Source organism: Canis lupus, chromosome 19 (genome assembly GCF_048164855.1).
Source record: "Canis lupus baileyi chromosome 19, mCanLup2.hap1, whole genome shotgun sequence".
Classification (NCBI taxonomy): domain Eukaryota; kingdom Metazoa; phylum Chordata; class Mammalia; order Carnivora; family Canidae; genus Canis; species Canis lupus.
Genome location: NC_132856.1, coordinates 39,131,181 through 39,154,028, shown reverse-complemented (window position 1 = coordinate 39,154,028; position 22,848 = coordinate 39,131,181). Strand labels below are relative to the sequence as shown.

At 42.2% G+C, this 22,848-nt stretch overlaps 2 protein-coding genes across 2 annotated transcripts in view; one reads left to right on the top strand and one right to left on the bottom strand.

Moving 5' to 3' along the window:
- Positions 1 to 675: 675 nt before the first annotated feature.
- Positions 676 to 19,839, bottom strand: WDR82 (WD repeat domain 82). The gene is made up of 9 exons (XM_072788100.1): positions 19,365 to 19,839; positions 14,773 to 14,870; positions 11,912 to 11,978; positions 6,952 to 7,051; positions 6,362 to 6,478; positions 5,971 to 6,126; positions 5,497 to 5,566; positions 4,788 to 4,930; positions 676 to 3,483 (listed from the first exon to the last, which is right to left on the bottom strand). Exons 1-9 carry the CDS (start codon positions 19,523 to 19,525, stop codon positions 3,454 to 3,456), a joined length of 942 nt encoding a protein of 313 aa, XP_072644201.1. The 5' UTR covers positions 19,526 to 19,839; the 3' UTR covers positions 676 to 3,453.
- The window catches only part of GLYCTK (glycerate kinase), a 32,958-nt gene continuing 29,012 nt past the window's right edge, over positions 18,903 to 22,848 (top strand). Inside the window, exon 1 of the mRNA XM_072788092.1 lies at positions 18,903 to 19,039. The gene's annotated coding sequence lies outside the window, so the exon portion shown is untranslated. The remainder of the gene's footprint in view (positions 19,040 to 22,848) is intronic.

Below are 22,848 nucleotides of genomic sequence, written 5' to 3'. Positions count from 1 at the left end.
GCAAAGTGGCAGGCCCAAGGAGGTCTTCTCTAGTTCAGAGAGAAGCAGGAAGAGGTAGGCAGCAGGTCCTGCAGCTCTGAGGATCCTGAGTTAGTGCACACATTCGAGGAGTTACCAACTCACAAGCCAGGCAATGGGTTATCAAGCTATTGGGCAGGCCCTCTGCCAGAACTGGTACAGGAGCCTAAGAGAAGCAGCCCCATTATCTTTGCCCCATAGAAGCCAGGGCCACTGTAGCAGGGCAAACTATTCCAGCTAGAAGCTGCCGATCTGATCAAGGGTTGAGGTAACAATGGGGCATGAAAGGCAGCCTGAGGTACGTGCCAGCGTCTGAAATACTATTTCAGTGCTGTCTCAGGTTGGGTCTTCCCAGTCACTCATTTCTGGCCCCGTGGCTGCTATTAGAGCCTGTGGTTGAGACCACCCAGGCTGCTATGCGTTGTTTGGGTCTAGGGTTTTTTCCCACCAGCCAGGCCACAGGCCTTGGTCACCGGGAACAGGCAGGGGCAGTCCCAGGGAGTCCAACAATCCATCCACACAGCATTATGAGTCCCAGGGTGAGTCAAGAGGACTAACAGGAGACAACCCACCCCTCCCTCCCAACTCTAGGAACCATGCAAACCATGCTATGGAAACTCAACAACGGAGTCTACAGCCATAAAACTTTAAGACTGGTAACATGGAAAAAATGTTTATATGTTAAGTACAAAAGGGACATAAAATTGTATATACAGTAGAATAACAACTATGTAAACACACCAAAAATCTATGCACAGAAATGTCTAGAGGAACATTTAACACCAAAAGATTAACAGTGGTAGCATTTGGGTGGCGAACTGATTCATTTAAAAATTCCCCAAATTTCCTCAATAAGCATTAATTATGATTGCAACAGGGAAGTTTTTGTCTAAAAAATAATAAAAATAAAAACACCCCACTGGCTGGTGGTTGAGCAGTGCAGTGTCACTTACAAACTGGTGGCTTTGGCCTAAACTCTTGAGAGTACGTACGGTGTGTGCCCCCTCCCACCCCAGAGAGCTGGAGTACCCCTGGCTCCACTGAGAGCATCCCTGCAGCCCCATACCTCTGCTCCCTTTATTCTGCCTCATTCCCACATCGTTTCCAGTCACTTCCAGCCAGTATCTTTCCTCTTTCCTTCCATACTCAGGAGCCAGCTCTCTAGCCACAGGTCCCTAGAAAGAGAGGCAGTGCTGTGCATATTTCAAAGGACATGGTACCTCAGCTTTGGACACACAGAAACTCAATAGAAATCCTCTTCCTTACTGACAGGCAAGTGGCTGCTCTGGTTGCAGGTATGTTAATTATGCAGCCCTTGTAAATCCACAGTCTCAAGCACTCTCTGGACAGTTACTCCTACCATGAATTTTCTACCCTGAAGAGCCATGAGTGGGCAGTAATAGCTCAGATCATCTGGTTTCTAAAAGTTCTTCCACTCTGAGAAGGCAGAGCTATTGATGGTGGCATTGCAGATTCCAGTCTACGTTTTGAAAAGATGTATGCCCCTTGCCCTTTAAGCTTGAGGAACAAGTCAAAAGTAACTGCTAACAAAACAGTAACTGCTAGCAATTCACAGCCTATTCCGGCTGCTGAACAAAAGCAGTTAATGGCTTGCTCCCCCCTTTAGCAGCTGTGTACTCTTGGGCAAATCATAACCTTGCTGAGCCTGGTTCTGTATCTGCAGGGAATGTATGACCTGCTCACGTGTTTGGGGACTTAGTGAAATAACATGCCACTGGTCCAGCTTTAAGAAGGCCATAACAGGGGAAGGAAAGGCTATGAGCCAGTCTTAGCTCATCTCAACCCTGATCAAGACCTCTCCCCCTTCCAAGAGAAGGCAAGGAAAAGAAGAAAGCAGACATACCAGGTAAACAGGAATGACCTGTAATTGGAAAAGAAGCTTCAAACTGAAAATGCTCTGGTTCCAGCATCTTGTCCCCAAACGCTAGAAGCCAGACACAAAAGGCATGCAAAAGTGACTGTCACACACGTACAGGCGCAGACAGAGCATCACCGAGCAAAAAAGGGGGCTAATACTGCAGAAAGGGCCCCAAAGTGCGGCTTGAGGAACACAAGGGAAGTTATCCCAAGACCCTCATTTAGCTGCCATGGGAACAGCAAACACTTGAAGCTTTGCTTCATTCTGTCTCCCAAAGGAAAAAGTTAATAGAGAAGACTAACACTTGTGGCAAACACTATTAGAAAGGATGCAGTCTTTCTCCTGGGCTGCAGGACCCCATCTCCTTCTGCTGAACTCTTGAGAAGTGACATATTCCATATACATATATATATATGCATGCATACATACATACATACATATATATACATATGTATGCACACACGGATATATTTAAATGAAGGTGTACACACTGTGCTAAAATACCAACAACAGAAACCCCATGTCATATATAAAAAGGCTAAATATAACATATAACACAGGCCTAGAGCCAGCTCTTACTTGGGAGCTGGAAAAGGGGTGGTATCCTCTGGAGACTGTACACAATTTGGGGTGGGCAGGGAAGGCATCAGTGTAAACAACTCAGACTCACTCCACAATACTGGCCCACAGGAAAGCGTGATGTATCTCATGTACAAAAATAAACTCCCACCTTGCTTTTGTATAAAACCAAGCTTGGCAGGCACCAAGAAAGACTGCAGGTTTGTCTTAATGATAGGGGATCACATCAGGCTACCGCTAAACTGCCCAGCAATAGGAACTTACCTCACCTGCAACCTCCACTTCCCACTCTCTCAGGCTCCTGTGCCATTTCCCACCCAAAACTCAGAGCCTTGAGGCATGCCCTGATCACCTACCCTTACACAACTAACTCACAAGGGTTCCTGACAAGGTCCTCCTTTCTGTATCTGTCCCTTTCTTACCCCAAGATATATGAAGACTTATTTCTGTAAATGTTTGGCACCTAAGTGACATGATGGTTGTGGAACAATGCCACAATGACACGGGGAGACCCAGTAACAAGACATGCAGGGTGAGGGCAAGGGGTGCTGAGCTGCCCTTAGCATCTCAAAACCAGAACTGTAGCTTCCCATGCATTTACAGGGGTGGGAGAAGGGATGTGCAGAATTAACAACTTCACCGGCTCCTCAGCAGCAAATACATTCAAAATTGAAGGCGTCTTGAGGGCCCCAGTATACCCTAATCATGAATCTGGTCACTCCTCTGGAGGAGCTCAGTGCAGTGACAGCTGGAAAATCTGAAGTCCTGATAGAATCTGCCACACCAAGAGTCTTTTTGAAGAAGCTCGGCAAAGTCCTTTTTTTCTTTTGAGCAGATGTACAGCACATCCATGGGAAGGCCATGTGGAAGGATGCTCTCCAGCCCAGTCAAATGATCCAATCCAGTATCTCAGTCCCCTCTGAGTTTTTTCCTGTTGGCCACCCTCACTGTACATAAACAGCCGAGCAGCACCAAGGTCAGTCATCAATGGTAGGCAACCAAAAGGCCTGGAAGGAGAAACAAAGTCAACTTTTAAAAAGGCAACCCTCTCTCCTCAATGCTGAGGGTTCTTACTCCTCACCACAGCATCACCATGCCCAACCCCATTGGTGAGGAATTACAGCTGGTGGCCTTCTCTCATTACCAATCAATTCAGGCAATCTATGGAGAAACACTGCCCCCTCCACATGAAAGTTAAGCTAGTTCTGTCTCCAACACTGTCTACCTCCTACCCTAGAGGTCCAATGGTAAGGAAAAACAGGAAAGCTGTCTGAGAAGTGGGTATCTAGGTAACCTGGCCTCATTGTTAATCTGCCAGGTAACCTCCAATAGGTCCTCTCCTTCCTGAGCTGTAAAAAAGTGAAAGGGATTGAACTGGATGGTTTTGCCACATTTCTTTCCAACACTTTCCTTAGTTGGAAAAAAAAAAAAAAAAAAAAAGAGCAAGGGGGCAATGTGTTCTGGGTAGGCTAAAGCAAAATCCCTCATCCTCAAATACTCAGGTAGATTTAAGAGATGCCAAAAAGAAACTGTGACTGAGACATGCTTTGTTCTAGCACTAGCATTGTCTAAAGAAGAGACAGGGGCCTAGAGGAAATTCTAAGTAATGAGTTATGATCAATTGTAAGAAATTCTGAGTTTTTCAGCAAAAACTGAAAGAAATGGCACACCGAGAGGCTGTAGCCACAAAAGGCTGGTAATATTTTATTTCTTCAAAATATTTTAAAAGACAAAATTGAGGCTTCTGGGTGGCTCAGCTGGTTAAGCATCTGTCTTTGGCTCAGGTCATGATCTTGGAGTTGCAGGATTGAGCCCCATGTGGGGCTCCATGCTCAGTGGGGAGTCTGCTTCTCCCTCTGCTCCTCACCCTGCTCGTGCTGTCACTCGCTCGCTCTCTCTCAAGTAAAATCTTTTAATAAATAGGTATAGGACAAGCATGCAAGTTCTTGTTCCTCAACTGGTGGCTTCCCTGGTTCACTACCTCCTATTATCTGATCTCTGGTTGGACTGGTCTTTTACTTTTTTTTATTTTTATTTTTTTAAGATTTATTTATTTAGGGGGGTAGTGGTAGAGGGAGAGAGAGAAGCAGACTTCCCATTAGGCAGGGAGGCTGACTCAGGGCTTGATCCCAGGACCTTGAGATCACAACCTGAGCTGAAATCAAGAGTCTGACACTTAAGGACTGATCTTTCACCAGGCCACCAGGTGCTTCTTGTAACATACCTATTTACAATGCAGCTTGCCGTGCTCACTGAAGCACCTACCACCCCAACCAGAAAGGGCCCCTAAGTGGGAGTCATGTTCACATACCATGTTGGAACATGCGCTGGCAAAGGTCATGAACTTGGGGTTGAACTGCAAACAAGTAATGGGGCCTGTGTGCTTGCCATCCAACACAGCTACTTTTATACCACTCTCTCCATTCCAGACATGGATCTTGCCATCCTCTGAACCTAAAGGGAATGGTAAAGAAAAATACAACAGCTCAAGGTGCAATGAAAAAACAAATAGGAAAGATATGGATTGATATCTGCAGAAAAGCCCAGCTTCGGGCCCCTCATCAGAAATTGAGGACGAAAAGGCAGTAAAGAAAAGAGACTTTGGAAACTGAAACTGATCTTAACTGTAGTTATTTGTTCCTGAGCAAGTCATTTCCCCTGTAACTTCAGTTTTCTCATGTAAAAAGGAGGCTGAATACTATCACACCCTACCAACATTGAGCCACTGACAACCTAATGTAGGGTTATATCAGGAAGTTAGTATTACTAGTAATATTGTGCTTGTAAGAGTTTAATTCTTATGCTAATCCAGGGAAGATCAACGTTAATCCCAGTAAAGAACTGCAAAATCAGGATAAAGACACTACACTTTTGGCATAATGTACTATACTGAAATCTGAGAATGTCTATCAAAAGGATAATAAGTAGTATCTTAATTAGTTAAAACTAACAAAAATAACACAAGAAACAAATGTACAGTACCAGAGAAATAACCTCCAAGGGGGATAAAGAAAGCTTACCAATCATAATAAACTGGGAGTCTGGAGTAAATGAGGCTTCCAGAGTAACAGCTTTGCTATTGGCATAACCCTAAAAAAAGAACAGTTCTCTTATCACAGCCCTGCCTGCAAACACTGACCCAGCACACACATCACCTTTCCATGAAACCCTCTCCTCCTCATGTGTAGTGTCACCAATGTTCCACACAAGGTTGGTACTCTTTACAATTCAACCCCATCTCCAGCTCCATATTCAATGCAACAATCAAATTATTATGGTCAAGGATTATTTTGTATCTAAACTCCAAATTTGGGTCACTGTGTGAGAAGTGAATGTCTCGGAATCCAAGAGAAGTTCATGTCCAGAATGAAAATGCAAGCCCGTGCCTCCATTGGTGAGTTAAGGATAACTGCTGGTCACCAACCAGCTAACATAATTCTCAGCCCAGGAGGTGAGACCACAGAAATAACTACGCTCAAAGGTTGTCAGCTCACCCCAAAGGTGTGCATCACCACTCCTTTGAATGCATCGATGAGACGGATGAAGCTGCCATTGGTGGAGATGAGGATGAGTTTACCATCATTGCTGAACTTAAGTCCTGTCCACTCACAAGTCCGATCGTACTGCATCTTAAAAGTCGCAAATGGCCCCTGAAATGATAAAGACAGCAGCCCCAGCCCAAGGCCCATCAGTGTTCCTCTTGCCAGAGCCAACTCTGATTCTGTCCCTTTAGATTTCTTTTTGACTAGGAAACGCAGAGGGAGAACTACTGCTCCAACATTCTCTAAAGTCTACCACATACCTCCTCTACCATGGAAAAGGCTCCCATCTTACCCTTCAAAACTTCTGTAATGTCAAGATAGCTCAAAGACTCAAAGGTTTTACCTTATCAAAAGAGCGAAGGTCATAAAGTTTAACCATTTCAGAATTGACACCTGCAGCAAAAATTAACCCTTCTGGATCAAAGGAACAAACTGGCTTGCCTTGTAGATGCATGAGGCCCTAAGAAAAAATAAAAAGAAAAGTTAATGAACCCAGGATTCTACCATTATATAATTAATTTTTTCCAATAAAAACTAAGAAAGGGACACAAAAAAGGATACCTGCCTACCTAGGGAATGAAAAAGCAAAAAACTAAAATGAGGGTTTTTACAAACACATCTCCATAAAACTAGCTTCATCAGCCCTAACTGTACAATTCTATAAACACTGAATTCAAATAAAAGCTATAGCTCACAGGTTTTAGGAAAACGGTTTTGAAAGCAAAAAGCCACAGAGCATAACACAATATGCACTGGATTAGTGTATTTGCTTAATTACCAGCTACCTACCAGGAAGACAGATTTTCTCCAAAGTTTAGAAAGACTCTGGGATCTCAAAATAGAATCATTACTTTCTCCTTTCTTTGAGAGGAGGAGCTGATGACATTGCCTACCATAGAAAACACTCAAAGTGTAACTGTGAGGTACCATTACCTGGCAGTTAGGAGACCGGAGATCCCAGAGTCGAATGGTCTTATCAAGAGACCCAGAAATGAAAGTGTCATCCACAGGTGACATGGACAAGGCCACCACCCTGCAATGCATCAAGATAAATAGGAGTTGAAGCAAAATATTTGCAAAAATTGGATGTGAACTCTAAACCCCTCTATCTACACCTGTTCTTCCAAAACTGCCATTTTAAGAAACATACATATACAAGTAATCTGGAATAACCAAAGGCAACTAATATAATGAGAAAAGAAACAAAACTACAACATAAAAATGTAAATCAAACCACAAGGAGATATTACTTCACAATAGATAAGTGTTGGTAAGGATATGGAGAAATTAGAACTCTCACGCATTGCTGACTGGAATGTAAAATGGTGCAGTTGCTTTTTAAGTTTTCCAGTTCTTCAAAAAGTTAAAGACAGATAATTACTAAAGGGCCCAGAAATTCCACTTCTAGGTATATACCCAAGGGCAATGAAAGTATGTCTACACAAAAATGTACACATATGTCCACAGCAGCATTATTCATATTACCCGAAGAGTAGAAACAACCCCAATGCCCATCAACTAATGAATGGATAAGCAAAATGTGGTACATACATATAATAAAACATTATTTGTTAACAAAAAGAAATGAAGCCCTGGTTCATGTTACAACATGTATTCACCTTGGAAACATGGTAAATGAAAGAACTGGACATAAAAGGCCACACAGTGTCTCATTTACACAAAATATCCAGAATAAGCAAAGCTATAGAGACAGAAAGTAGATTAGTGATTGCTGGGGACTTGAGAAGAGGGAATGAGAAGTGACTGCTAATGGGTGCAGGGTTTCTATTTGGGAGTTATGAAAATGTTTTGGATTAGTGATGATTGTTGCCCAACTCTGTGAATATACTAAAAACCTGAACTGGGTACTCTGAGAGGATGAATTTATGGTATTAAACTATATTACAATTAAAAAACAAAACAAAAAACTCTCATGATTCCTTAGAGTTTTGAGGACTACACTAACAGTCTCAAACCTGAGTGCCATTTGCATCACCCGAGGGGTGGACTGAAACACAGACTACTGGGATCTACTCCTAGAACTTCTAATCCAGTAGGTCTGGGGTGAGGTCTGAGAACTTGTACTTCTTTCTAACAAGCTCCTAGGTGATGATAAGACTGTTGGCTTGGGCACCACACTTACTAAGCCACAGGTCTGTGCTAATAGCAACTGTATTTTTGATATGGGTCCCCTTTTGTGGTTATAGCATTAAGAGTCACTCACTAGAAGACCTCTCTTCAAAAGGTTCACCCTGAGCTCTCTTGTCCCCTCTGCTCATTTTCTCACTCTACCACACCCTGCTCTGAAGATACACACTGCCTCCCAAGCATTTGGGCCTGGCCTGCAAGGAAGGACGGCACGTGGCTCTACTTCATCTGCCTCTCAGAACACACCACAACCCCAACCCAAATGAGGGGAGCTAGGACCTATATAGCACCTATGATTCTACAGTACCACCTACAGAGAAAGCCCTTGTGAAAACAGACATTTGGATAACTCTTCCTTCCGAATTATGGAAGAGTAGTTCCATACATTCTGGCTTGGCTGTAAAACACTTCACAGATACAGGAGCTGATATTATAGATGAAGATTATAAAAGAAATGTTGGTGTTGTGCTATCTCATTTTGACAAAAGCTTGAAGTCAAAAAGATGACCAAAATCGCACAGCTTATTTGTGAATGAACTTTTTTTTAAATTTTTATTTATTTATGATAGTCACACAGAGAGAGAGAGGCGGAGACATAGGCAGAGGGAGAAGCAGGCTCCATGCACCGGGAGTCTGATGTGGGATTCGATCCCGGGTCTCCAGGATCGCGCCCTGGGCCAAAGGCAGGCGCTAAGCCGCTGCGCCACCCAGGGATCCCGTGAATGAACTTAAAAAAAAAAAAAAAAAATCTAGAAATAGAAGTTGTTCAAGTTTTGGATGACACTGTAAGGGGTTCAGGAAGTTTTCGTGCCACTGGAAAGAATTAAAATTTATGCCATGAATAGAAAATGAGAAAATACACTTTTTTAAATAAAGTTTTTATCTAAAGAAGAATTTCTAACAATTCAACTCAACTAATATCTGGACTAGTTCCTCAACTTAAACATTTAAAGATATCGTAAGCCAAAATTTCCTGAATGCTGAGGTGGTAATAAAAGAGTGAGCAGAATGCATGTGGACATGTAATTTTAATGCCATGGTATTCAGGGCAAAAGCTCAGAGGAAATCTGTCTTGGCACAAGACTCTATGCTAAGAGATAAAGGATATACAATGAGAAGCAAAACCTCAACTTTAAGAAATAAGAAAGCTTAACTAGCCCAAAGAAATCTGAGAGATGGTCAGAGAAGGCCTTCCAGAAGAAGCAGCACACATAGAGGACAGGATTTCATCGGGAAATGCCCTTACAGAAAAAGTGCCAGGTAGGAAGGCATGAGGTCCACATTCAGGAAGCAGCCCAGAGTTCACCTTAACTCAAATGTCAGGAGATAATGCTAAGAAAATGAGAGCTGAAGGGAGGCAAGCTTGATTCCAAAGGAAAGGAGCAGACAGATACAGCGAACCATTAAAGTTTCCGGGCAGAGACTGTGAAGTGGTCAGAGCTGTACATAGGATGCTAAAGCAGGATGATGAGGGATTGGGAGATTAATTAGGATTTGCCAATAATTCACTTGATATAGGGCATGAGCTGGGGCAGAAGAAAAGGAAAGAACAGAGCGAAGTGACACATGAGGTTAAACCTAGGCAGAATCAATAGGATTAACAGCTCACTACATGTGAAAGCAGGGAAAGAAAGCAAACAAGTAACAGAGGCTTTGAGTCAGGATAATTAGAAGAACAGTGATGAGGAAATATGACACAAACAGAGAAGAGTGGGCCCAAGGCATGTAACAACGAGGGATGGTGTGCTGGACCTATCAGGTGGGGGCATGAAAGAAACACCTACTTAGACGTATATAAAACCTGGAGGTGGAAATGGAGTCTGGAAATCAGAATAGACATGAATTGAAAACACTGTTTTGGGAAGCCATCTGAGTAGAGGTGAATGAAATTAGTGATGGAGATATCTGAAAAATATAAAGAGAGGAAGAAAAACTAGGGTAGAACCTTGTTTATTTTAAAGTCAAAAGAAGGGAGGCCAAGAATAACAAGAGTAGAACCAAGATGGGAAAAGCAAGCTGCCAAAGGAAAATAAAAGTCGTGGAGAAACTGAGCACCAAAAAAAAAAATAAAATAAAATAAAAGCATACAAAACCCCAAGGCAGTATATTTTAACGGGAGGCAGCAGGAAAAGGGAAATAAAACAGCTTAGAAAAAGCCCCACAAATGATTCTAGGAATAGACCGAATAATTTAAACAGTGAATGAGTGTGAGGAGGTGGAGATGGGAGTATGTAGATTATTCTTTCATGTTTGACAGTTAAAAGGAGTGGGAAATAGGTTCAAGAAATAGATTTAAGATAAAGAAGACCAAGTAAGTTTGTAGGCAACAAGGAAAAGTCTAGTTAAAAAAACAGAAGCAAGCAGAAGGAGGGAGGTTGGTTTTGTCAAGGAAGAAAGCCTATTTCTTTTCAAGAAAAGGGTTCCAAGGAAGAGGCAAAAGGGATAGAAGTTGAAAAGAACTCATTTTGGATGGCCTTGATTTTCTCAAAACAAAAGAGGCACAAAGTCATCTAAGAATCAGAACATCAAGAGGATGGATAATTAAGAAGATTGGAAAGAATTTTAAACAACTGCAATCAACTTATAATTACAGACAATACATTTGTGAACATTAATTTGACTACAAAGAAGCAAAAACATCTACTTGTCACAAGCCATTCTTTGTTTGGAACAACACAGTAACCAACAGCTGCTACCCTTCATCTTCAGCACAGATATGCCCTGCCCAATCAGAAGCGGAGCTGAAAACGGTGCTCTTGGCCCCCCTCCTGCCAGGGTTCCATACCACTCCAAGTCGTACTGGAGTAATGCTGTATTTGCAAACAAAAGCATGACAAAATACCCTCAGTGATTAAAATATCATCCAAATGAAAAGGAGTTCGGGGATCCCTGGGTGGCTCAGCAGTTTGGCACCTGCCTTCAGCCCAGGGTGTAATACTGGAGTCCCAGGATCGAGTCCCACATCAGGATCCCTGCTTGGAGCCTACTTCTCCCTCTGCCTGTGTCTCTGCCCCCCCACTCCCTCTCATAAATGAATAAATAAAATCTTAAAAAAATAAATAAATAAATAAAAAAATAAAGGAAAATGAGTTCAACATTCAACCCAAATTTAAAAAGCTGGAGAAAAAACACTGGGGAAACTGGGGTAGGAGAGAGAAATAAAATGCACTACAAAATAGAATAAGGAAACAAGCTTTTGAACTTTCAAAAGTAGCAAAGGACAATTTTATTTAATAATATTTTTGCAAAAAAAAATATTTTTGCATCCTCATTAAGATCTTCACATGGAATATACTTATGTAAAGCAGGGGTCTGCTGAAATGGGACCACCAATACTGGAAGAGGCCTCATACACGTAAATGGTGCTTTCATTAAGGGACATCTGATTATTATTTGGGGTTCCTAAATGATAAACATAATTTGTACTACATAGGTTTCCACAGAGTATCTTTAATCCACTTTTTTCCTAATTACATTTTATTATTTTTATTATTTTTTTACTTTTTTCCTAATTACGTTTTAACTTGAGATCTCAGTTTACCTACAAAGTCCTACCCCCTGCTTCCACAACCTCAGGTAATCAGGTGTTGGCTGTTTTAAGGAGGGTTAACAAGAGAAGATTAAGAAGGATGCTAAACAGTGGTGAGGAACTAGCTTCAGTTCACTAACAAAATCTCTCGAATCTCAGTTTCTGGATACCTCAGGGATAAAAGAATTATCTACTCCTATAACACCTGGGTCTTACCTTTTGCTATGTCCAGGAAAGTATCTGATGTATTTGTTGTCATGCAAGGACAGGTAACGAATAGTATCTGTAAGAAGACAAATAAGGCATGATGATATCCTATTATTTTTAAAGGAATTACTTTGCATTCATCTTGAAAACAAGATCAAAGAATTCATTGTTTCCATAACTCAAGCAAGGTGTAAATAAATAAGGTTAAGTAATTCCTCTCCACAGCTGAAGAGTGGGGTGGGCACTACAGATTTCACATAATTCAAAAGCTTAGTTCTCAAACTGATGTCATATAGAGCAATGTTTAAAGTCATTGTTACCACCAGTCTTTGGCTTCTGCATAGTTATAGTGCAACCTGTCCTGCAAAAATACCTGCCTGCGCCACTCCTCCAAAACACAATAGTTTTAGTGCCCACAAAATGGCAAGCCATAAAGGAAAACATTTAGCTGCTGAGGAACAGGCTCGAAGAATTAAGCAGCAATGCTAAACTAAGGATCAGGCTGGACTCTGGCATAATATTTTTGTCCAGGGTTCTCCAACGGTGTGTCAACCCAACTCTAACCTAAATGTTAACTGGATATACAATTTATATCAAAACTAAACAAATGGAAAAAAAAGTAATGTCCCACTACTTCTAAAATTAACCAGTGGTACTTTGTGTATCAGAGAAATAGGTTAAAAATAATAATAAAGTAGTCAAAAGAACAAATGAGGAAATCTGGATTAAAAATATCTTAAAATATTTAAAACTTAAACTCATTAATATACCAACAAGTCATAGCAGTGAGATTACCAGTATTAAAGAAAGGAAAAATCATAGAGGCTTGTGCTTGGGGAGAAAAATACACTCTTAAAACCCAAGCGATTCTATCTGAAAAAGTAAACAAAAAAGATGGTGGTGAGAAGGGAGTGAAGTGCCATAAAGAATAGAACTGGAAAGTGCTATGCCCCCAAAAAGACTAGGAATAAGAAGCAATTGTTGAGAAAGAGGCAACGGTGCCAAAATACAGACAGGAGAGCACAGAAAGAATATTCTAGAGGCAAATAGAACACAGAAACAAAGAGGCTGAAGGCACTAAGTCATTTCAGTGGTTCACAGGGGTACTTTCTAATAACAGGGCATTTGATCTGGGAAGGGGAAAATTGCACTTTCTGTTAAGTTCCAAAACGGAACTCTAATATAGTTTTCTTTGAAAATCTTCAAAGTCCTAGAATGACGACTACAAAATCTTTCTGGTTGTTCTATTTCTAGTAACGACTCACCTGCCCTAAGCAGAAAAAAAGACTTCCTCCCCATTACCTGTTCTCCCAGAGATGAGCAGGGCGTCGCCATCCTCTCCGCCCCACTCAGTAGCTGGTGCACTGTTCCTGGCAAGGCAGTGGCCTGTACAGTTATCTCCTGTACCGGGTGGTATCATAGACCCTCAAACTGTACAAACTACTACCTCAGCCTGGAATCAGGCAAAAGGAAACGGAGCGTTGGAGGAACTCTTCAGGATGCACTCGAGACAGGAAAGGCAACATCCTCACAGCAGAGGCCTGGCAGCAAAGCTGCAAGTGCCACACATTTGCCTCATTTTGCACCATATTTGGAGAATCCTCACATTTAATCACCCGGAAAAATACCCCAACAGAAGAAGTATACCAGTCATTCAGATGATCACATAGATATGTTTCCTCAGGATCCTAATGTTTTATATTCTTGTCCAAAAGCATCAATTGCACTGCTTACTTAGAAAACCACTTCTGAAATAGAGGCATGAAAAGTAGAAATGATATACTTACTAAAAATCAAGTACAGGCAGAAAAGTCTCATAAAAAAAAAAAAGACTTCTGCCCATCTGCTCTGAGATAGGCATAGCCACAATAGCAGTCTAAGTGATCTTTGTTGGGTGACATCAGAAAAATTTTACTGTAGGGATGCATGGGTAGCTTAGTTAAGTGTCTTGTCTGACTTTTGATTTCAGCTCAGGTCATGATCTCAGGGTTGTGAGATGGAGCCCCCAGTTGGGCTCTGCACTGGGTGTGGAGCCTCCCTCCCTCCCCCCTCATCACACTCTCTTAAAAAAACAAAAAGTCCTAACATGAGTGTTACATAGATCAATTACTAAGATGAATTGTCAACTGAGAATGACTTATTCCAGGGGAAATAGAGGTAAAAACAGAGATCATTAGAGAAAGAAATTCACAAGTTTAATTTCCAAAAATAACTCTTTACTCTTCAAAGACATTAATTTTAGTTAAAAGTTAAAAGGGGAGGGTGTGCTTGGCTGGCTCAGTTGGTAGAGCATGCAACTCTTGATTTTGGGGTTGTGAGTTTTGAGCCCCACATTAGGTGTAGAGATTACTTAAAATCTTTAAAAATAAATAAATAAATAAAAGTAAAAAGGGAAAAGGAACAAAAGACCCTGAAATCAAAGATAATTAAGGTCAATACACTGTCCTTTATGACACACACCATAAAAGATAGGGCATACACCAGAAACTCCTCTAAGGTCCTTAAATTACCATAGCTCAAGCATTTGTGGTTATCTACCACTTGTGATATGTCAAGTATTCTTTCCTTTTATATATTTTAAAAGTATTCTTTCAAGTTTAAAGAAGTACAAACAATAAGCATAATCAATTGCTTCCTATACCCACTCTCCATTCTAATCTGGAGACCTTTCATACTGTTTCAAGTCCTTCCAAAGTACTAGTGGATTGCTTCTAGCATCCCTTGAGTCATAACAATGTTGGCATTGCTAACATCATAAGAAACTATTTAAATTAAACTAACTCTAACCAAAGCAGAAGCAGTCACAAAGATTCCAAGAACGATTTAAAAGAAACTATGACCAAAACTTCCTAAAAAGAAGGCTTGCTTACCGTCTATTTTGTTAGAGCTGTAAACGACTGTGTTTGCTGCATGGGTATATCTGATGAGGTCCACGCCATATTTCTTACTGTACAGGGTTCTCTTTGGTCTGATGAGGAAATGGACAGAGAGAGAAAAACATCAAAATCCTCCATCACCGAATCTGGGATCTTCATATAAGAGAAGCACTTGAATGATGTGGCAAGGATGAGGATTCTTGGGAAACTCTAACACTGGAAACAAACAGATTTTTTTCCAAAAGAGAGGAAACAAATAGAATCAATCAAGTGCAACTTTCACCTCCGAACACCAAATGCTGAGGTTAGGAAGTGGGAGTAAATTTGAGGGCTCAAGTGAGTAAATTTTGAGAAAAAGTACGTCTATTTGGGTAGAAAGGCACATTAAACAACACAAGTCAGAACTTAAGGCAAAGAGGGATATGGGAATATGTCAAACCAATGAGGCCAGAACTTTTCTTAAGCCATTCACTTAGAAATAAAGGTCTTTTTTTCTAGAAGAAATGATTTATCAAAACTGAAACCAGATGCAAAACTGCTTGCCTTTCCTAATATAACCTGCTATTGCAGAAGCTATCCATCCTCCCTACCCTGCAAGTCCAAAGTACTTACTGAGTCCTATAGAAGGCAAAGCTAACTTTCATTAGAAAAAACTAGCCACTGGTTCTTTTTTCTTTTCTTTTTCTTTTTTCTTTTTTTTTTTTTAAGATTTACTTATTTATTCATGAGAGAGAGAGAGAGAGAGAGAGAGAGAGAGAGGCAGAGACACAGGCAGAGGGAGAAGCAGGCTCCATGCCGGCTGGATCCTGGAACTCCAGGATCAAGCCCTGGGGCAAAGGCAGGTGCTAAACCACAGAGCCACCCAGGGGTCCCCTGGTTTTCTTTTTTTTTTTTTTTTTTTTTTTATTTTTATTTTTTTTCCTGGTTTTCTTTTTAATGTAAAATCACATATTTCCAATCTAGAGGTTACCAATCCATTGAAGTTCCTTCAATGTTTCCCTTTATAGAACCCTCAGGATCAATTATCAAGCTAATAAAACAGATCTCAGCAAAACTTTAACCAAAAAATTCACCATATTCTACATTTAGGTGTAGGAGAATTTCCTAAATCCTGTACCAATGTTTACCAAGAGTTCCAATTTTGAAAAAGAAGTTCACGCTCTCCATGGAACCAAAATGCTGAACAATCTGATTACTCAAGCAGCTTTAAGAAGTCAAATATTTGCATTTTCAATTTTTGTTAATGTCAGTGAGGTCAAGAGTTTCGATACATAAAAACTTTTTCCAAACAAGACTTCTCACTCCCCTGCACTGAATTTTCCACTTTCTCACGTTTAACCTTTAGCTCAACTAAAAAGATCAGCCCAAAGGCTACCATGTTGAGTCCACTGTCCTGAGTTCTGCTGCAGGGTTACTGTGTGGTAAACTGAGTGAGCACATGCATGCACAAGCACAGGTTCTTGCTCTCAAAAAAGAGTACTTTGTTTTTACAAGTGAAAAAAGCAGCTTACTTATTTAAATAATTCGGTCTAAACTAGTGAAGATATATCCTTAGGAGCCAATGTTAAAGGGTGCGGTATAAGGAAAATTTTCAGTTCCACTTACATTTGCTCTATTTGTCTCAAATTTATCGAGAACACTAACCTTTGTTCTTAGTAACTGAAAATTTTTTAACTCATATTACTTCTTAGTTTGAAAGCTAGATCCTAATTTTTACATCCATTTCACAGGATCTTTACTAAGCCTATGCACTACATTTTTCCATGAATATTTTGGGAAGTTTCTTTCCACAAATTATGATTCTTATGATCAGGTATGAATAAATAATATTAAAGCCTGCTCTATGAATAATTTGCATCACCCAGAAGTCAATCTTTTATATTCTTTCATGTTGAAAAATCACTCAGTGGATGTTAACAAAACATGGACAAAATGAACACAAAACTAGAAAATATGAAGCATAAAGAACATTGTTTTAGCCATTTTCAAGCTCAAATTCTAACATTAGTACCATTTAGTAGAGCTACTATGCCTTCCGAAAAAGCAGTAACTCTTCTACCAATGTTGGTTTGACTTATACTAGGGGCAATTTTTTTTCCCTTCACATTACCACTTAAGATCATGGACTCGGAATCCCTGGGTGGCGCAGTGGTTTAGTGCCTGCCTTTGGCCCAGGGCGCAATCCTGGAGACCCGGGATCGAATCCCACATCGGGCTCCCAGTGCATGGAGCCTGCTTCTCCCTCTGCCTGTGTCTCTGCCTCTCTCTCTCTCTCTCTCTGTGACTATCATTTAAAAAAAAAAAAAAAGATCATGGACTCTTTAGGGTGTAAGACGTCTAATATTCAGAGAAGTGATCTGACCTCGGTCATATACTTGGTCACAAGGCCAAACTAGAACCCAGGTCACCTAACTACCAGGCCACACTCTTGCCACAGACCAAATGTCACAATTCACTGATAAGAGAAAATTTAAAAGAGCATGCCCTATACTATTATAGCAATGCTAAATTTTCTAATTTGGATAACGTGCTCTGGTTATATAAAAGAATGTCCTTTTGCTTAGGAAATCCATGTTGAAGTGTTTAGAGAGAAGGGGCTTGATACCTCCAATTTATTCTCTAATGGTTCAGAAAAAAATGCACACCTAAATATTTACATAGAGTGATAAAGCAAAAGGGGTAAAATGTAGCCAATTACTAGATGATATGGGAAATTTGAAATATTGTTTTAAGTTTTCTGTAAGTTTGTAATATGTAAAATTGCTACATGAGTAAATAAACTGCACTGTCATAAAATTAACATTTTACTTTTTTTTTTTTTTTTTTTGGCATTTTACTTTTAACAAGACAGGACTTCCAAGTCATTGTCATTGCTTCCAACGAGTAGATATTATGCCACATTTGAAGACAACTAAGAAATGCTGTCACATGTCACAACCTTTATTTTCTTTGAATGAGAATATACATCTCCATCCTCAGGTTCCAGGAAGAGGTTCTAATCTGTGCACAAGCACTAAACATTAAGTCAGCCAGCTTCAAATTACTTTTAGCTTCAGAATCCAGCAACCCTGACACTCACTGCAGACTTATATGTTACTCTCTTCCAAGCTGATTCAAGTGGCCAGACCTGAACAGAAATCCATCTACTAAATGAATAATGGTCCAGCTAACAATTCTCTCTTTCCCCAGGACCACCACTTAGGCCAGTCTTCCATATACTGCAGGCAGATCCAGAACCAGTTACATAATACTTTTTCACAGCTCTCGTGGGGAAAAAAACTGGGGAGAAGATACAGCTTAAATCAAACCAGCATTACTTTAGATAACCAAATTCACAAATGAAGAGATAAGTTCCAAACGAAAGTTTATAGAAGGCACTGGTTTTAAAACAAAATAAAAGGCAAAAGGAAAGTGGGAGAATAGAAAACCTCAAGGACTCAAAAACTAAGATCTGCAACCAGGTAACAAAATGAAATCTGACAAAACCAGTAGCCACTGAATTAAACCAAATACCTGGAAACCTACTTGGGGAAGGTGGCTGAGGAAAGTAAAATCTAGCTTAAACCAGTTTCTGCTCCAAAGGAGCTCACAATTTAACAAGGAGAGAGCAAAGCAGGTCTACAAAGGGTAGGTGAAGCTGACAAGATGCCCAGAGAAAAGGGCAAAATGTGCTTTTAAGACTTTACAGAGATGGGGTGCAATGGATCTCCAGAGGACTTGGGGCAACACAAATTTCAGACCCTTAAAAAGTGTAATTTTTAAAAAAGTGTCTAAGAGGAAACATGAAATTGTTAGATTAGAATGTATTCTTTGTTTTCATAGCAGGTTCCCACTCAGGTCGGGATGGGACGGCCAAGTTCGTTTTTTTCCTGACAAAAAGGAAAAGTTTCTGATGTTGTTAAAAAGTTAACTACCACTAACTACATTAGTTAACTAAACGTGGGCATCGGGTCTGAGGGAGTAAGAGAATGATTTGGAACAGAAAGGAAAAGACAGGAGGCCCAAAGAGGCACAACAAATAAATCCTGACAGCTAAGAACTACGACCCACGCGGCCTTCCGGCAGAAGGCCGCGGGAAGCTGAGGGGCAGGGGATGGGCGGAGTGCCAGGGCTGAATCGAGGTCACCGAGGAGGGCAGAGCGAGCTGTGACGCTGCCGACTGAGGCAGGAGAGCAGCCTCTGCGGTTCTGCGCGGGGGTCGGAGCTGACCGGCACCTTTGACAGAGTCGGAGGAGCGGAAAAGCTGCCTGCCGGGGCCGAGGTGGGCGGACCGGGCGTTTAAAGGTCAAGGTCAAGGTGGGGTTTGGAGAGCGAGGCAGTAGCGTTTTTCCAGGAGGCCGAAGTCATACGAAATGATAAGGATATTATTTACCACTCTCATTTTTAAAAGAAAAGTAAAGGTCTCCCGGGCGGCTTCGGAGTGGAAGCGGCCCTGACAGCAGCGAGTGCAAAACAGGCCGGGGGAGGGCGGCGGGGCCGGGGGAGGGGACGGACAGCGGGATGAGCGCTGGGCCAAGAGAAGGAGGGAGGGAGGAACGGGCCGACGACACGCTCGGGCTCGGGCCCAGGGCCACCGCCGCACTCACTTGCCCTCCTGGCAGTCGTAGAGCACGATCGAGTCGTCGTCGCTGCTCGAGATGACCGTCTCGCCGTTGGGGCTGAAGTCGAAGCAGTTAATCTTGTCCGAGTTCTCGCGAAACACCTTGGCGACGCGGAAACTCCGCAGCACGCTGTCGGTCAGCTTCATGGCGGCGGCGGCTGGAGGAGGCGGCGGCGGCGGCGGCGGCGCAGGGCTGGGGCGGGGCCCGGCGGCGAGCGGGCGGGCGGACTGACTGCCTGCCGAGGGGCCGACCCGGGCGGGGCGGGCGCCGCGCCGGCGGCGAGCGTAAGGGCAGCCGACAGTCGGCCCACCTCCTCCCCTTCCTCCTCCTGCACGTGCGACGCTCTTCGGGCCAGACTGCGGGGGCTCGCGGACCGTTCCTCCTCACGGTCGCCTCAGGGCCAACCGGCGCGACGCCGGCTCATTGTGTCCGCCATCTTGGGACGACAGGCAGAAGCCGAGGGCGAGGAGCCTTACCGCGGCGCACGCCGGGAAAGGGGGCGGGGCGGAGCGGGGGCGCGAGGCGGGCCGGTGGGGCGGTGACGTCAGTGCGGCCGCCCAGGAGCGGAGTGGAGTGGCGGGGTGCCCGAAGGCGGCGATTCTCTGGCGCGCAGTGGGGCCCGAGGGGCGCGGTTGTCCACCGCCTTCCCGCTGGGCCCGGAGGCAGCTGTGCCTGGGAGCCGTGAGCCTTTGCGCAGGATCGCAGTCCCCCTTAGAGGCTCCCCCTTCCCCAGGATCGCAGCCCCCCCTAGAGGCTCCCCCTTCCGCAGGCCACGGGGAGCAGGTACTGCGGGGGTCGGCTGCGCCACTGGAGGCCTGTTCTGGGGGTGAGTCAGTGGACCTATGGCTGGCGGGCTCTGACTGCTCGTGCACTACAGCGCCAGCATAGTTTCAGTTTCAGGTGGGTTGTTTGGTTTGGTTTTGTTTGGTTTTGTTTTGAGGTGTAATATACAGTAGCCTGCACAAAGTTTAAGTGCTTTTTTTAAAAATTTGGATATATACCTGTGTGACTCCTACCCAGAAGTTTTCTTTAAGCCTTCCTTAAAAACTTTTTAATTGACACATAACATGAAGTGCATAAAGTGAACGGATTTTAAGTGTACAGCTCCACACACTTGTAAGCACTTTTTAAGACATTTATAGCTTCAGAACTCATAGCATCAATTGCATGGAAATTTTTTAAATGGAGTTTTATCTCCTTATTCAACAAAATACAATTTTAAGTTCTCCAGATTTCCTCCTTTTTCGCATCTCTACGTGAACTTTATAAGTGCAACCATCTTTTTTTTCCTAGGTCAGTATTATATATTAAACATTTTTCCATGTTAGTAAACCGAATTGGCGGTGGTGTTCTTAATCGAGGTATCATTTATGTGCAGTAAAAAAAAAACTGGCCTTTTAGGGACATCTAGGTGGCTCAGCAGTTGAGCGTCTGCCTTGGGCTCAGGGCGTGACCCCAAAGTTCCAGGATAAAGTCCCACATCGGGCTCCCTGCTTGGAGCCTGCTTCTCCCTCTCCCTCTGCCTAGGTCTCTCTGCCTCCCTTTCTCTGTGTCTCTCAAGAATAAATAAATAATCTTAAACAAACAAACAACCCTGACCTTTTAAATGGATAGATTTATAAGTTTTGACACCCATATTGAGTTGTGCAACCACCACCACATTCAAGATATAAAACAGTTACATAACCCTCTTTGTAGTCAATGGGGTTGTCTCAGTGGTTTGTTTAAGGATTCATTGCCTTAAAAGGAAGGAAAATTGGTCTCTAACAAAGGAAAGTGATATCTGATCACAAAAAAAGGTACCAGGCACCTTGGCTTTAACTTTCTATGCAAGGGGTCAAACTCAGTGCAACCTATGGGAGTTCATAGATCTCTAACTTGTGGGCAACTCTTCAAAGACTAATTGCCTGGGGTCTTTAACAATGGAGACAGGCCTGTTTATTTTGCTTCACTAAACTGCAGTGGCTAAAGAGGAAGAAAAAGGAAGAGGAAAGACTTAAACATTAAAATCAGCTGTATTAGGAAGATGTGATATTCAGAGATCCAAGTATAACCTGAATAATGAATGGTAAAAAACAAAACAGAAACCCTGGGACAGATGAGTCTTTCTAGAAAGAACTAAAGGATGTCCCTGGGTAAAGGGAGAGCCAGGATCCCTACACATAAAGAGAAGTTGTTCTTTGAAGGGAGTGGGCAAGATCCTGGCTAAGTCTCGGCTGCGACTGCCTCCTGACAAAGAGCAGAACTTCTGGCTACAGCGTGTTCTGGGATCTGGCAAAAGCCTGTTTGAGCGTAACCCAAATGTATGGCAACTTTCCAAACTGCGAAGCAATGGGAGAAAAGTCCTCTGTGCCCTGGAGCACTCCCTTCCCTGCAATTCCTGCTTCTTTATCAGAATCTGCTTTGAATGGTTAAATGGCAATAAGAACAGATCTGGTGCCACGTCCTTGAAATTTGGGGAAGTGAATATACCCAATGAGATACCATTTTTTGATCCCTTTTTGTGTACGAAACAACCGAATGTTGTCAGCTAAAAGAAATCTTTGTAGGGTATCTTTTGTACTTCCTGTACCTTTCCCAGATTTCACTGTTAAGACTGATGTTTCCTCCCAAGACTTAACTCCCTAAATTATTTTTGGGATGGAAAAAGCCATTTTTTCATATTTTGAGAGTGTCCTGAAATGGCTCAGCCTATTTCACATTCCTCATCTGGCTCCCTGCCCTGGTAGAGTGGGACTCTTCTAGCTTCCAGTCCAACAGTGCCTTAAAAGCTAGACTTTAAAAGGTGACCCAGAAAGGCTGGCTGCAATGGGGGATGGGTAGAAGGGAAAGCTACAGTAGGAAGCACATCAGGCTTCTTGAAGAGCATCAGACTTAATTTTTTATTTTTCCTTTTCTTTTAAATCATTATTTCTTTTACTTACTTAGTTTTCATACAAGAAAATACACCCATTTATTTTTTTAAAAGATTTTATTTATTCATGAGACACACACACACACACACACACACACACACACACACACACGGGGAGTCCGGGGGGAGAGACACAGGCAGAGGGAGAAGCAGGCTCCATGCAGGGAGCCTGATGTGGGACTCAATCCTGGGTCTCCAGGATCATGCCCTGGGCTGAAGGTGGCGCTAAACCTCTGAGCCACCCAGGCTGCCCAAATACACCCATTTAAAAAGAAAAAAACTAAAAAATACAGATTAGTAGTAAAGCAAACAAACAAACAAAACAAAACCCCAGGATCTAGAAGTAGCTATTATTGTATTTGCTTTTATTAGGATAAAATATACATAACATAAATTTTAACATTTTGATGAAGAACTTTTCAGATTTTTCCTCTGAAGTATATTTTTAATGGGCTCATAATAAAATATTTATAACCTACCCTTTTCGTATAATGCTATGAACACCTTCCAGGTTAATAAGTACAGACCTATATAACCATATCGAATGGCTGCATA

Bases quoted from the DNA above. Each gene is read 5' to 3' on its own strand.
- WDR82 (XM_072788100.1), bottom strand. From the start codon at position 19,525: ATGAAGCTGACCGACAGCGTGCTGCGGAGTTTCCGCGTCGCCAAGGTG. The intron at 6,479-6,951 runs GTAATGGTACCT...ATTTTTTCTTAG, and splicing joins TCCGGTCTCCTAACTGCCAG to GGCCTCATGCATCTACAAGG. The intron at 4,931-5,496 runs GTAAGCTTTCTT...CATTCCCTTTAG, and splicing joins CTCCCAGTTTATTATGATTG to GTTCAGAGGATGGCAAGATC.